General features: G+C 53.1%; 1 protein-coding gene across 1 annotated transcript; it reads left to right on the plus strand.

Annotated features, from left to right (window-relative positions):
* The first annotated feature begins 2,565 nt into the window (after window positions 1-2,565).
* Window positions 2,566-15,084, plus strand: SLC4A9 (solute carrier family 4 member 9). The gene is made up of 22 exons (XM_027605674.1): window positions 2,566-2,783; window positions 3,138-3,298; window positions 3,568-3,681; window positions 4,101-4,156; window positions 4,309-4,466; window positions 4,726-4,813; window positions 5,164-5,318; window positions 5,516-5,632; window positions 5,803-5,977; window positions 6,140-6,273; window positions 6,453-6,715; window positions 7,601-7,659; window positions 7,885-8,073; window positions 8,200-8,313; window positions 9,518-9,679; window positions 9,827-10,005; window positions 10,757-10,829; window positions 12,276-12,344; window positions 12,581-12,754; window positions 13,369-13,521; window positions 13,878-13,979; window positions 14,818-15,084. Exons 1-21 carry the CDS (start codon window positions 2,566-2,568, stop codon window positions 13,929-13,931), a joined length of 2,865 nt encoding a protein of 954 aa, XP_027461475.1. The 3' UTR covers window positions 13,932-13,979; window positions 14,818-15,084.
* Window positions 15,085-15,438: the final 354 nt, after the last annotated feature.

Here is a 15,438-nt window from a genome sequence, read left to right on the forward strand (position 1 = left end):
TGTTTTAATTCATACAAAGAAAACAGGCTCAGAGGGGAAGGACTTTAGACAAGAACACCTAATAAATCTATGACTGAGTCAGGATAAGAATCCAGTTTTCGGATTCCTGGGTCAGGGTATTTTCCAGTGCCAACACCCAAGGCTACTTGCCCATATAGCCTACCTTCACTGAGCCCTGCCTGGGAGACAGCTGGTGCCCACAGACAAAGCTGAGGGTTCTCACTCACGTTTCTCACCAACCTGCCCAGCTCAGGGCACTTAGGACCCAAGAGGAAGGAAGGGAGCCTGGGGAGAGTGGAGGCATGGTGGCCCTCTATCGCAGGCATCCTTGGGAGGCAGAGTATTTGGGGCCACAGAGAAGGCAAGGCAAGACCCTCTGAACTTTAGCAGGAGTGGGGATGGGAAGGGAGGCTGTGTATGTGAGGGGGGTTATTCATGCCAAGTGCCTGTTCCTGTTCCCTCAGGTTCTCCTGAATCACTTGCCCTGAGGTTGGGGCACATTCTTGAAGTGGGTGGTCACAGGGATTCCAGGCCCTGTTAGGGGGCCAGTTTCTATTCCTCCTGGGGCTGAAAACAACTCCCCCCTCAGACTCAGCACCTCCTCTCCAAGTGGTAATAGAGTGACTCACTCCTTTCATTCCTATCCTGGGACCTCCTTGGACTTGGGGCAAATGCTGCGCTCCAAGTCCATACCTGGGTTTAGTGGGGAGAAATCAGCCCAAGTCGCATTTCTGAGGGAGGAGAGGCGTCCCATGTATCTAGTGGAGGGTTTGACAAAAGAGCACGATTAGCCCTCTCTCTCCATCCTTGTTGCGCTCCCCCCACATCCCATTCCGCCAGGTCAATCCAGGGAAAGTTGGAGGATTAAGGACCCCTTCCTGCCCTTTTGTCATCTCCGCGCTCTGGCGGGTCCACTGGGGAAGCAAACGGGGCTGGTGAGTGGACCAGGCGATCCTGTCCGCGTGGAGCAGCGCCCTCGTGTGACCTCCGGGAGAAGTGCATTTGTTTCCCAGCCCCTCCCTTCTCCCTCCTCCATGCGCTCATTGAACAAGTATTTATTGAGGGCCACTAGGTGCGCTAAGGGCAGCCGTTGAAGAAGATAGGTAAAATACCTGCTCCGTGAACGATACATTCCAGTATGTGTGTGTGTGTGTGGCGGGGCAGGCAATAAACGGCAAATAAATGAGGCAGACAGTAGTAGTGATAACTGCTGGGAAGAAAATAAAACCGAGAACAGTGATGGGAGACACAGGGCTGGGCGGAAAACACAAGGTCTCCTTGAGTAGGTAACGTCTAAGATGACGCTTAGATTACTGGTATCCAGTCATGTGATGATCTGGGGGAAAAGCTTTCCTTGTGAAGAGACGAGCTGCAGCAAAAAGACCCCCAGGCAGGAACAGGCTTTGCGTAACAAAGACCAATGCCCCTGGAAAGGAGTGAGCAAGGGAGAATGGTATGAGATGTGGCCAGGGACGTAGGCTAGGGCCAGACTGTAGATCTTATAGGTCATAACAGAGTTTGATTTCTTTTCTAGGAGTAAGGGGAATGTATTGGGTGAGTTTTGAGAAAAGTAATGTAGCTTGACTACCTTTTAAAAGGATCCCTATGGCTGCTATGAGGATTAAGAACTTTGGGCAAAGAAGGAAGAATGGAAGCAGGGAGATGATTGCAAGAGATTAGAAAGCCCTTGAAATAATTCAGGTGAGACAGGACAGAGCCTTGGAACAGGGTAGAAGTGTGGGAGGTGGGGAGATGTGGTTGGATGCTGGGTTTACTTTGAAGATAGAGCCAACAGGACTTGCTAATAGACCACATTCTCCTTTGTTCTTTTGGCTCCAGGAACTCCTTCATACACACACTCTAGTTGGCTCCTCTGCCCTTACTGCCCGGCTGAGTTACAAGGGCAGACCCCAGGGACACAGCTAAACTGGAAAGTTTCCAGGTGTGGTTGGACAAAGGAATTTAAGCTTCAGGCACGGTGTTCTCCCTGCAATGCCTCCTTTGCCCTTCAACGAGCTGGGACTCCGCCTGGTGTCTCCCTTACAGTAGCCTGGCTTCCACAGACCCAGTTACTTTTTAGGTCTGTGTTTATCCAAATGGGTGCCCTTAGGGTGTGTTGGTGACACCCAAAACAGTCCTGGGGGGGGTTGGTGTTTGTATTTGATACAGAGTAGCAGGCAGGATAATCTGAGGGTCTCAGTCCTCAGACCCGGGCCAGTGACTTACTCCTGTTAATTTACACAAAACACAGCGGGGTCAGACCTGATCCCACAGAAAATGCACACAAGATTTTGGCTCCAGGCTGGGCATTTCTGGAGAGCCTGGGAAAGATCAGGTTAGTCTTAACAAACATTCTCAGGCAGCAAGGGCTGGGGAAAGCAAGTGGGAAAGGGAATGACCCGGTTGGCTCTGGAGTCAGCAGGCCTTGCTTGTTTGTGTTGCGCTGCTTGCTGGGGCAGTGCCGGGGGTGGGGGGTTGCATTATAAATGTAGCCAGCCACAGGGCCCCTGGACTCAAAATCTAGGACTGTACCAGTCCATGAAAGTCTGTGCAAGCCTCCCCAAGATGAAGCTACCAGGCCAGGAGGAGTTTGAGGTCTCCAGTGCTTGTGAAAATGTGCCCACAGGAGAGCTGGACAGTGGCCCTGGCTCTGGCCCCAGCCCTGATGGACCCTCAGACACAGACAGAGGGGAACTGGGGGTACCCAAGGACCCTCTGCTCTTTATTCAGCTGAATGAGCTTCTGGGCTGGCCCCAGGCACTGGAGTGGAGAGAGACAGGCAGGTGAGTGGGACCCAGGGCAGTTTTATGGGGTCTTTCCCTTTCGCCAGCTGGGGACTCCTCTATGACCCGTAGCTCCTCCTGTGTGAGGAGGTACTCTAACCCTCAATCAGGAGTTCCTCTCTGTGTTCTCCAGTTCAGACCCTCACCCTCCATAATGCTCAGCTTTCTATGCAGTCTACTTTTGAGTTCCCTAAGACCTCAGTTGAGGGGTGAATGCCCAGGAAGAGGCATACTTTGCACCACTGGGCCCAGGACTCCCCCATTGCCCTACCTTCCCTGCCTCTCCTGTGTCCCCCCACTCCTGGGCCTGGGAGAGATGGCCCCAATAACATAGTCCACTCCTCTCCACCACAGGTGGGTGCTGTTTGAGGAGAAGCTGGAGGTGGGTGCAGGCCGGTGGAGTGTTCCTCACGTGCCCACCCTGGCACTGCCCAGCCTTCAGAAGCTCCGCAGCCTGCTGGCCGAGGGCCTTGTGCTGCTGGACTGTCCAGCTCAGAGCTTCCTGGAGCTCGTGGGTACGCTGGGAGCCTTTGCAGGGAGGGCCTGGGCAGCCGTGTCATTTCCCCGGGACTTCCCCCCCAAATCTTAGAACTTTCCAGAGCTTACCCCACCCCACCCTAGGGATTATCCTTACCTGTCACAGTGTGGGGGGAGATGGAAGACTAGAGGAGCAAGTTCCCTGAGACCCCCAGAATGGAAAGGGACCTGGGCAGAGGGGAAAGGGGAAGAGTTTTGGGGCAGGGAGCTCTCAGGAAAGTGTTGGAGCCCCACCTCTGTTCTTCAGAACAGGTGACCAGAGTGGAGTCGCTGAGCCCAGAGCTGAGAGGGCAGCTGCAGGCCTTGCTGCTGCAGAGACCCCAGCACCTCATCCAGCCCATAGGCACCAGGCCCTGCCAGGGTGAGAGGCCTGTCCTTGGGCCCAGGACCAAAAGCCCTGGGTGGGAGGGTCCCAGATCCCCTTGCCCCCTTCCTGGACCAAGACCAGCCTAGCCTGGGCTTATACCTCAACTCAGGTCTCATGGGTGAGAAGTGGAGGTAATGGTGAGGGGAGAAGAGTGGAGGGGCCAGAGTTCTGGGAAGGGATGTTCTTGGTTGGCATTGTGCCAGAAGTTTTACATGTAGTATCTCATTTAATCTTCACAACCATCTTGTGAGGTAGTACCACAATTAGCCCCATTTTAGTGATAAGAAAACTGAGGCTCAGAGAGGGGAAGCTCCAGTTTTCATAGTTTGTTAGAGGTAAAGCTGGTCAGGAAGCCCTGGTGCATCCACCTCCAAAGCCCGTGCTCTTAGTCACTGCCTAATCCTGTTTTGAAGGGTCTGCCCATCCAAGAGAGGCTTCTCACAATGAGGAAGCCCCACTGAAGGAACAGGTTTGTGGCCCTTCCTTGGGCAGGGCTGGGAGAGGGGTCAGGGATTAACAGAGGTTCACCCTCCACTGGCCTCATTATCAATCAGTATTCTGCCAACACCCGCCTCCCCAAATAAGCTCTCATCCTTTGTGTCTCCTTGAACCCCCATCCAGCATCAGAACCCCCTGAGACGGAAGCTGCCTCCAGGGGCTGAGGCAGGAGTTGTGCTGGCAGGAGAGTTGGGCTTCCTGGCGCAGCCCCTGGGGGCCTTTGTGCGCCTGCGGGATCCAGTGGTGCTGGGACCCCTCACTGAGGTTCCCCTTCCCAGCAGGTAAGCCTGCTGAGAGTCAAGGGTTCTGGAAACCAGAAGAAGGATCTTTACTAGGGAGGGATTTGGGAGGTCTCTGTCTAGTTCTTTTGGGAGTGAGTGCAGGACGGTGCTCAGGGGTCTGTGGAGGGGCTAGTGGTCAGGGCTGCAAAGTAGGTGTGCACACGAGTGAATGTATGGGGGCTGGTAAGGAGGTCAGAGGTCAGGACTTCCTTATGGGATAGCAACCTCTTATATTTCTGGGGCCTGGTTCCTTCTTCAGATTTTTCTGCCTCCTCCTTGGTCCTTCCACACTGGGAAAGGGCTACCATGAGATGGGCCGGGCAATGGCCGTCCTCCTCAGTGATCCGGTGAGCTGGGCAGGGTGTGTGTGTGTGTCTGTGTGTGTGTGCACATGTGTGCACATGCCCACACATAGACTTGTGTGAGTATGCACGTGTGGACTCTCGATGTGTGACAGAATACAGCAATGAGGCAGAGTGTGGTTTTGTGTCCGTGAGCATGAGGACTGAGGTTTCTTACCTAGCACCGTGCTGGCACATAGTAGGCAGCCAATGGATACTCATCGCATGCGTGCATTAATGAGTGAATACTTGAATGACCTGTCTGCCTATCTGACTTGTGTCTAGCTTTGAGACTGCAAAAATGCACGTAAGCGTCCAGATCTGCATTTACTGCCCCTTTGTGCCCCTATCCCTAGCAATTCCAGTGGTCAGTTCGTCGGGCCAGCAACCTTCGACACCTTCTGGCAGCCTTGGATGCCTTCCTAGAGGAGGTGACAGTGCTGCCTCCAGGTCGGTGGGACCCGACAGCCCGGATTGCCCCACCTAAATGTCTGCCCTCCCAGCACAAAAGGTATATGGGGGCCTTCTCCACAGACCTTGGGTCCACTCCCACTGTTGAAGAGGGTAGGGGATTCCAGGAAAGGGCTAGAACCTTACCTTTGGATTCCAAGCCTGCTGGCAGAGACACGAGCAGCCACCAGGGGGCAGGGTGCCCAGTCATGTTCTGGTTGGAGATCCTCAGGCCACCTGGGTTCCCATTCTCTTCAGGCTCCTCTCACAACTGAGGGAGGTCCAGGGCCGCTCTGCCCGGCATGGGGCCCTGGCTGAGGACAGGTATGGCCACTGGCCGCAGGCACCCAGCCCAGAGTTACAGCGGACAGGAAGGTGAGGTGAGCTGGGGTGAGAGCAAGGGTAAGGGTACTGGGAGGGGCAGGGGTCACAGGGGCACAGAGGCGTATGCTCACTGTGGAGGGGATCGCCCAGTCCCAGGGAAAGTAGCAGGGATAGGGGCATGGGTGGGGTCACCTGGATCACTGACAAACCATGGGTGGGAGGCTGTTTGGGGGCCTTGTCCAGGATGTGCGCCGGAAGGCCTCATGGTACCCCAGCGACTTCTTGGATGCGCTACATCCCCAGTGCTTCTCAGCCGTGCTCTACATTTACTTGGCCACCGTCACTAATGCCATCACTTTTGGGGGTCTGCTGGGGGAAGCGACCAATGGTGCTCAGGTGAGTGGGGAGGCATGAGGGAAGCAGGCACAAGTTTTGGTATTCTGCCAGCCATGCCCTTTACCCTTCCCTGGGACAATGGGTGGGCTTCCCTGGAAGCTTGGGTTGCTGTGCTGAGGACTCCAGTGTCCTGTGCGGACAGGGTTCCCTGCTGGCTTCTAGGGGGTGCTGGAAAGTTTCCTGGGCACTGCAGTGGCTGGAGCTGCCTTCTGCCTGATGGCTGGCCAACCCCTCACCATCCTCAGCAGTACGGGGCCAGTGCTGGTCTTCGAGCGCCTGCTCTTCTCCTTCAGTAGGTAGGAGAATACCCTAACTGTCACCAGACCCTCACTAGCCACACTCTCAGCCTGGGTCCTGGCTGGGTCAGTAGGGAAGGGTGGAAACTGTCTGGCTCCAGGGGCACCTAACCTGGATTAAGTGGACAGCAGAACAACTCTGCCAATTCCTGTCTGTCTCCCCCCCACCTCCCCCCCAGAGATTACAGCCTGGACTACCTACCCTTCCGCCTGTGGGTGGGCATCTGGGTGGCCACATTTTGCCTGGCACTGGTGGCCACAGAGGCCAGCGTGCTGGTACGCTACTTTACCCGCTTCACCGAAGAAGGCTTCTGTGCCCTCATCAGCCTCATCTTCATCTACGATGCTGTGGGCAAAATGCTGAGCTTGACAAGTGCCTATCCTATCCAGAGCCCTGGCTATCCTGCTTATGGCTGCTTTTGCCAGTACCCAGACCTGGGAGGTGGGTGAGGGAAACAGGGAGTTTGGCAAGATGGGGAAGGATGCAGGAGGGGGAGGGGTTGTCCCCTGCTATCCCCCCCTTGTTAAGTTCAGCAGAATCCTGAATACTTACCCCAAAACCAGCAGCACTCTTCCCCACTCTGGTTTTGGATCAATTGAGAAGTAACAGAGCAGGCCCAATATTGTCTTTATTTCTGACAATGCTGATTGAAGAACATGCTTATATCTGTGGGGGAATGGGCTTCCTAACAATGAAACCTAAATTAGATAGATTTATGCACCCAGTCCTGGCTGCACTGGACAGGGACTGTCTTGCCCCAGAGGAGCAGAGCTAAATGTATGCGCGGTGCAGCCAGCTTATTCCCAAGAGTGAGGAGAGGAGGGGACAGGGAGAGGCATGCCCAGCTTCTTCTCTCAAACTCACCAATCAAATAAGTTGCTGCTCTTTCCCTAGTCTGAGTGACGACTCAGGGGGAGAGCCGCTCAGCATATTACTTTTGCACAAATACCTCCATGTGGAAGGAAGCAGCAGGAATGGGGAAGAGATGTCCTCTCAAGAGTGCCAGACTCTGCTGGACATGAACAAAACCAGTTCTGGTCCTGGTAGAAACCCATAGATTGGTGTACTCATCCATTAAGCAAACATGCTAGGCCTCTGCTCTGGCCAGTCCTGTCTCTGGCACCAGGGATCCAGATAGGTAAGGAATGTGAAGGGGCCAGGCAATGTTCTGAGGAGCGCAGACTTGGTAGCGATTGGAGTCAGCAGACAGATGAGTCAGAACTAAGAACTCTCTGGTTTACTTGGACCCATGAGGTTAGACTTCTGAGGGGTTGGAGAAGGTTCCCAGGGGACGGGCATATACCCAAATTGTTCTCTGCTTCCCAGGAAATGAGTCTGAGTGGACAAGGACAGAACCAAAAGACAGAGATGACATCTCAAGTATGGTGAGGGCCTGTTCCTGGGAGGGTCTGGGAAAGAAAGGCTGGGAGCCCAAGAAGTCAGTGGTGCCTGGCTTTTCCCACCCCATAGGCTAGGGAAACCCTCATGGGTCACAGAGGCCCAGACCTGTGCTGTGGCTGGAGACCTCTTATCCTGGGCCCTTGCTGTCCCAGTGAGTGTCAGCCAATGTTTATTCTGCCACCCCATCCCTGATGACGCCCTCCACACAGGACCTTGGCCTGGTCAATGCCTCCTTGCTGCCCCCACCTGAGTGTGCCCGGCGGGGAGGCCAGCCTCGCGGCCCCAGCTGCCATACAGTCCCAGACATCGCCTTCTTCTCCCTCCTCCTCTTCCTGACCTCCTTCCTCTTAGCCACAGCCCTCAAGCATGTGAAGGCAAGCCGCTTCTTCCCCTCTGTGGTGAGTGTTACCTTTCTGCGGGAGAGTGCTGGCTCTTGGCCTTGGGCCCTGTCTGTGCATGGGAAAGGGTGAAGAAGGAGGGGGCTGGTGGGCCTGAATCTGACTGAGTGTCCACTGTATGGCCAGGTGCGCAGAGTGCTCGGTGACTTCTCCTCAGTCCTGGCCATGCTGCTGGGCTGTGGCCTTGATTCCTTCCTGGGTCTGGCCACGCCAAAGCTCACGGTGCCCAGTGAGTTCAAGGTGAGAGCTGGGAGTATAGGGCAGAGGGGAGAGCAGGGCCAGCACACAGGACCTTGGAGGAGGAAATGCATAGATCCCCTGCTTCTCTTCCTCTGAGCTTCCATTTCCTCGCTTATAAAATAGAAAGGATAATAATAATGACCTCACAGAGTTGCTGTGAGGATTAATGAGGTACTGCTGCTGACACAGTGGTACAGACTACATGGCAGCTATTATTATAAATTAGGGGTTAAGAGGATGAGTTCTGCTCAGCTAGCCCTGGGTTTGAGATCCTGTTCTGCCACTTCCTAGCTGTAAAACCTTAGGCAAATTAACCGACATCTCTCATCAATGAGCCTCAATTTATGCATCTATAAAATGGAAATAATAAATAACAATGGCTCCTACTCTATAAGTTGTCTTGAGGTTCACAGAAGATGAATGTAAAGCGTTTTACCACAGTGCAGGGACTCGCACATACCAAGAGCTTAATAAATGTTACTTATTGTTGTCATAGGTTGGCCCTACCCACTCCACTATTCCCCACTCTCTTTTTTGAACCCCCAGTTGCCGGCTCTGATCTGGTAAAGCTGGAGCTCCCTACCAAGGGCATGACAGTGCACAGGACAAGGCTTAGCACTGACTTAGCACTTAGACTTTGCCTGGGCATTTGGAGACCTTCTCTCCAGCTTCCCCCAGGACAGGAGAGCAGGGGGACTCAAGTTGGGGTAGCCTCAGTGGCTCAGAATCTGAGACGGCAACTTGGGTCCCCTCCCCCACACAGACGCTTATAATCAGAGCAGACGCAGACACACCCAGCCCTGTGCCTGTCCCAGATCAAGGCAGGTCTGAGCCTGAGTCGCTCCACCCTGGTTGGGGGGGGGGGGGGTGTGTGTGCCTAGGGGAAAGGGCTCTGTACATCAAGAAGTGCGGGCGGGCCTCACCTTCCATCCCCTCCTCTTGCAGGGTGGGAGGGCCTCTGAGAACCAAAGTCCAGAGCCCCTGGCTCCAGCCCAACCCCCAGGGTGGTCCCCCTCCTTCTGCCCTTTTTTAAGACACTGAGGTGCTTTGAACCAGCTGTGCATGCACACATACTGCTCCTACCTACCATCTGGGGTCTTGGAATGGGGGTAAGGGGTTATAGAAGAATGCCAATGCTAGGGTGTGCAGGTGAGGTACTCTTGGGAGACCCTCTCTAACTTGTCCATGGAACACCCTCTCCCAGCCCACACTCCCTGGGCGTGGCTGGCTGGTGTCACCTTTTGGAGCCAACCCCTGGTGGCTAAGTGTGGCAGCAGCCTTACCTGCCCTGCTGCTATCTGTCCTCATCTTCATGGACCAGCAGATCACAGCAGTCATCCTCAACCGTGCTGAATATAAACTGCAGGTAAGGCCTGCCAGGTAAGACCCTAGGTCCCTAGACCGAGGGACAGAAACTCTAGGATGGAGTCCAGGACCTCCCTCTCCCACTCCAGAGGAGAGAGAGCCCAGGTCTGGTTTAGTTTCACCCTCAGTGCTCCACCACTACCTGCAGAAGGGAGCTGGCTTCCACCTGGACCTCTTCTGTGTGGCTCTGCTGATGCTGCTCACATCAGTGCTGGGGCTACCCTGGTACGTCTCAGCCACAGTCATCTCCCTGGCCCACATGGACAGTCTTCGGAGAGAAAGCAGAGCCTGTGCTCTGGGGGAGCCGCGCAGCTTCCTGGGGATCAGGTGAGGCCAGCATTCAGGAGGCTAGAGTGAGAGGTGGTCAGTAAGGTGGTATGGTGGGATACAAAGCACTTATTTGGACAGCTTAAATTCTAAGCTGGTGACTCCAGAGGGCTCTCTCACTGCTCCATGAGCACTGCAGTGGAGTGAATGGATGGGTTCTGGGCTGAGACGGGTGTGTCAGATCTTCCCCCATTCTCCTTCAGCCATGGGATTGGGTGGGCCCTCGAGAGGAGCCTCATAGATGTAAAGGCAGAGGCAGCCAGGGCTGAGCGAGGGTGAGGTGCCAGCTAATTACCCACCCCCCTTCCCCTCCACCCCCCAACCCCCCCCCCCCCCCCCCCCGCTCAGTGTAGGAGTACCTCACTGATGTTACAGAGTTACCATCATAAAAACAATTTTGTAACTATTGGAAACACAATCTGTGGAAAGTATGTGAAATTAACTTTGAAACCGTGAAGTAAAAGTTTTTATGGCAGTGTAAAAATTGCTAACTTTTCATCAAAATCAAAATAAAAACCTATGAGCTTGAGCTGATGGAGAGGCCTGGGGCAGCCAAACTGAAGTGCCGTGCCCCTTCCTCTCCACCAATTTTGCACACCGTGCTAAGGCCCCCTCCCTGCCAGGTGACTAGTGGGGGATCCCTCCACTTCCCTCCTGCCAGTGCCTGTAGTAGTACCTGGTCCTCATCTCCAGTCCGGCACCTTGGGGGCTCTCCCAGACCCTGGCTAACTCTTCCCTCTCCGCATCACAGGGAGCAGAGGCTGACAGGCCTGGTGGTGTTCATCCTCACAGGAACTTCCATCTTCCTGGCACCTGTACTCAAGGTACCTTTGTTAGGCTGGCGTCAGGGGCTGGGCATGGCAGTACCAATAATAAAGAAAGCAAGAACTGACACTGGCTAAATACTGTGCACCAGGCACTGTGCTGTTTTCTCCACACTTGGTCTCATTTGATCCTCCCATGAACCCTGAAGGCATCCGTACTTTGCAAATGAGGAAGCTGAAGGTTAAAGAGGTTAGCTTACAAAAGATCACCAAGAGAGCTAGTTTCTCAGGTCCATCTGAGAACCCAACCTCTTACCCAGAGGGCTTTCTACCCAGTGGAGCAGGGTGTGGGCATGCCACCTTCCTCTATGGGCCAAGTGGTATGGTACCCTTGCTCCAGCCTCCCAACAAAGTGTGATCATCACGCCCCAGAAAAACCTTGAGGCAAAACCCCTTCACTGCTCCCTTACCAGATGTTTGTAGAATACCTGCCATGCGCAAGGCTCTGCTAGGCACTTGGGAGAAGCGGGTGGGGAGCAGGAAGGGGCAGGAGTATTGAAAAAAGATATGGAGCCAAGTCCCTATCAGCAACATACACACATGAACAAAAATTAAGTAACAGGTAATCACAGAAAGTTTCAACAAGCCAAAGCAGCAAAGCAATCAAGGAGGGCATGGAGAATGGCATACAACAGTCACCAGTGAGGAGAGGTTTGGGGAGGGAAAGGTCATGGAGCTGGGTGAGAGTGGAGTAGTTGAAAGAGCCAGATGGACCGGATCAGCTGCTTACTAACTAGGTGACTCTCATTCAGCAGCTATTTACTGCACATAAACCATATGCTAGGCACTGTTCCAAAGACTGGGGATATAGTAGTCATCAAAAGAGACCATCAACTGCTTATAGTCTGGTGAGAAGAGACAGATGAAAAAAATTAATAAAATAGGATAATTTCAGATGGTGATTACTTCTAATGAAAAATATAAGAGGGTAAGGTGATTAAGAGTGCAAGACGTCTACTTTAGATTGAAAAGGTCACACCCTTCTGGGATGTCAAGAGATGAGCAGTGAGAAAGCCTGAGTAGTGAGAAGAAAGTCAAGGAAGGCCATTGTAGGTGGAGGGACATAGCAAAGCAAAGCAAAGGGCTTTGCAAGGGGGTAGAAATAAGCTTGGGCATGTTGGGGGAAGGAAAGGAAGCCATATAGCAGGAACAGAGAGAGCAAAGAAGAACGTGATAGATAAGATTGGAGAAGAAGGCCAGTTAACTTAGTCTCTCTGAAATCCAATTCCCCCTTCTGTAAAATGGAGACAATTATAGAATTTACCTCTTCTGACTGTCTTGAGGATTCAGTATCAGGCATGCAAAGTCGGAAAGGAACAGAAAGGGCTGGGTGGGCTTAGAGGTAGATACTGGAGGCTAGAGTTGGAGGCTCAGTGGGGGGCGGGGGGCATCTGGGCAGCTGGCACAAGTGAGCTCCTTTGCCAGCTCTCCACTTCTTCCTACCAGTTCATCCCAATGCCTGTGCTCTATGGCATCTTCCTGTACATGGGGGTGGCAGCGATTAGCAGCATTCAGGTGAGCCCACTATATTTACCACGCAGTCCCACTCCTCCTCCTCTTTCCTGCTGCTACCTCCTGCCTACACTTGCCAAGTCCTCTCCCATCCTCTTTTCCTGACTCTCCTGGGCATAGGACCCTGCTGCCACGCTCTGAATGGGGAGGGGGCCTCCCCCCCATGCTAGGCTTCGATAGCTAACAGTGACACCCTCCAGGCTGAACACCCTGCTTTCCTCCTCCTCTTGTTCCCCTAGTTCACAAAGAGGATACAGCTATTATTGATGCCAGCAAAACATCAGCCAGACCTCCTGCTCTTGCGCCATGTACCTCTGAGCAGGGTCCACCTCTTCACAGCCATCCAGCTTGCCTGCCTGGGTTTGCTTTGGATAATCAAGTCTACCCCTGCAGCCATCATCTTCCCCCTCATGGTGACTTGGGGCAGGGCTGGGTAGTGTCCCAGGGATCCTGGGAGACTCTGAGCCTGGGAGGGTGGCCAAAGCCTCCACAGGAGGAAGACTCTCCCCCTCTCACTTGCCCTGACTCTGCCTGGTTGGGAATCTTAGGACAGAGAAAGATGGCTGAGAGATGCCCACAGATAGGCTGATCCTGGGATACCTGATTCAACTCCATTTACAACCTCTTTGGCTGATCAACCACAGACAGGGATATAAAGTCCAAAAGAAAACCGAGGCCCTGGGAGAGGCAATACTGGCACTTTTGTTACTCAGTGAGGCGATGCCACTGGTGGTTTTGGGCCTTATCCTTAGTCCCTGAGGAAATTAAGAGCCCTGGGCTTTCTAGTAGGACCAATCTGATTATCGGATCCCAGCTGTGTGACTTCTGGGAAGTTTCTAAACTCTTAGGGCTTCAGTTTCTTTCTCTATACAATAGGAACAATTATATATATATCATAGGAATGTGTTAGCATTAAATGAAACAATACACAATGCCTAGTACACAGGAAGTGCTCAATAAGTGCTACTGCTGCTCATGTTTCTGCTGCTATTGCTGACAGTCCTGGGTCTTGTTCCTATCCCTGCAGTTGCTGGGCCTGGTGGGGGTCCGAAAGGCACTGGAGAGGGTCTTCTCACCACAGGAACTCCTTTGGCTGGATGAGCTGATGCCAGAGAAGGAAAGGAGCATCCCTGAGAAGGGGCTGGAGCCAGAATATTCACTCAGTGGTGACAGTGAAGATGTGAGCCCCAGATGGGCCCTCTCAGGAGAAGGGGGCAGGGATGGGGAGAGCACTTTTGTCCAGGAGTTATCCCTAAAGTCTAATATTTCTATTAAACCTGAAGATCTGATTAACACAATAATTCCCCTTAGGGGGACATAGGTACACTGAAGGGGTGAGGGAAATCTTTCTTTAGAGGGCAGGGGCCCTGGTTTATGAATCCATGGGGGTAGAAAGGTCTGGGGACAGCTCTGGTGGTCCTTTTCAACCATAATCTTTGTCTCAGCGTGGGTTTATATCCTTTCACTTTCTGGGCCCCTTTCTCTCTGCTCTGTCTCTGTCTACTCCCAACTTATCTTGGGATCTTTCTTTTGCAGTCAGAGCTGATGTATCAGCCAAGGGCTCCAGAAATCAATATCTCTGTGAATTAGCTGGAGTAGGAGTTTTAGGAATAGAGACTCCAGGAAACTGAGCACGAGGTGAGGATGTGAGGGAAGTGCCCCTGGGGTCGAGGATGGGGAGGTGGGGGCTCAGACCTTGGAAACCTCCAGTGTGCTGGCTACCCCTGTTTTCCCTTCACGTTCCAGTTCCTCACGAACTCCAAAGTAGGGGAGGGAATAGAAAGGTCTCTCCAGAGGCAAGAATGAAATAAGGGAGGATACCTGGGCTTGGCTCCCTGTGGCACTGAAGTCTGGCCAGTAGAGGGAGCTCAAGCTCACACCAAATTGGATGTAGAGATGTAGGGCTGGGGAGGAAGAGGTATAATGACAAAAGAATGGTAGGGAGTGGGGAGGAGAGGGAGGGAGGATAAAGCTCCCTGCTGCTTTCCTTTGCCCTGGAGGCCACTCCCTTAGGCTGCTGAGAACCACACTCCAGACAAGTGGAGGGATTCTCTGTCACTTGCCCACTTTGCCATTCCTTCCATTTTTATTCATCCATTTATCAAAACAGTTTATGAGTACTATACTTGAGTATCTAGATACGAGATACAGTGGTAAGTAAGATAATTATGGTCCCTGACCTCATCAGCTTAAAATCCACTGGGAAAGACCAATAGGGAGTTTTTGGAGTGGGATAGTGTTTGCTAAGGCAAGCATCAACTGTGGGAGCAGAGAGACCTCTAAGCCCTTCTTGGAGGATGGTGAAGGTGGGGTGGTGGGAGTTGGAGAAGAGGAAATGGTCCATAACTTGAAATTTGAAGAAGAACGAAGCATGGCCAGAATAAGGTGGAGGGAAATGTTCTAGGCAGAGGGTGCAGCATGTGCAAAAGCCTGGCATTTTTCCCCCTTGATAAGCTAAATTCTCTTCTTGCCACAGAAACCCTTCTATCCATGCTTTCCAAGCTCAAGAGCCCAAGAAGCCCCACCATTTGCAGTGGAAAATTCTAGAGGGCAATTCAGCAGCTATCCCAGAACAAGATCTCCTGGGCTTTCCATATCCCCTATAGCTCCTTTGCAATATTCTTTGCCCTACTGTGCCCCTGTGCACTTGCTCTGACCCCACGATGTCTTCTCTCAGTTCACAGGTGTTACTCGGAAGTCAGGATATTGTTAGCCTTTGGCTTAACTGCCACATGCTCAGTCGACTGGAACCAGTGGGGCAGGACTGGAGGGCAGCTCGCCAAGATTTCCGTCACCTTCCTGAGCAGGGGGTAGAGAGTGGCAGCGATGGCGCGCCTGCGTGGCTCAGTGTTGTTAAGCGCCTGCCTTTGGCTCAGCTCACGATCCCAGGGTCCTGGGATCGAGCCCCCGCATCGGGCTCCCTGCTCAGCGGGGAGCCTGCTTCTCCCTTTCCCTCTGCCTGCCGCTCTGCCTGCTTGTGCTTTCTGTCAAATAAATAAATAAATAAATACAATCCTTAAAAAAAAAAAAAAAAAGACAGAGAGAGTGGCAGGGAAGAAGCAGGTTTGCTGGTAAGCCTGGGGGACTGACCAGGCCC

The sequence above is a fragment of the Zalophus californianus genome, chromosome 5, assembly GCF_009762305.2.
Source record: "Zalophus californianus isolate mZalCal1 chromosome 5, mZalCal1.pri.v2, whole genome shotgun sequence".
NCBI lineage: Eukaryota > Metazoa > Chordata > Mammalia > Carnivora > Otariidae > Zalophus > Zalophus californianus.

Excerpts from the sequence above, each read along its gene's own strand:
- SLC4A9 (XM_027605674.1), top strand. The coding sequence starts at position 2,566 with ATGAAGCTACCAGGCCAGGAGGAGTTTGAGGTCTCCAGTGCTTGTGAA. Across the intron at positions 5,319-5,515 it reads CTGCCCTCCCAGCACAAAAG|GCTCCTCTCACAACTGAGGG; the intron begins GTATATGGGGGC and ends CATTCTCTTCAG. Across the intron at positions 7,660-7,884 it reads GAGATGACATCTCAAGTATG|GACCTTGGCCTGGTCAATGC; the intron begins GTGAGGGCCTGT and ends CCCTCCACACAG.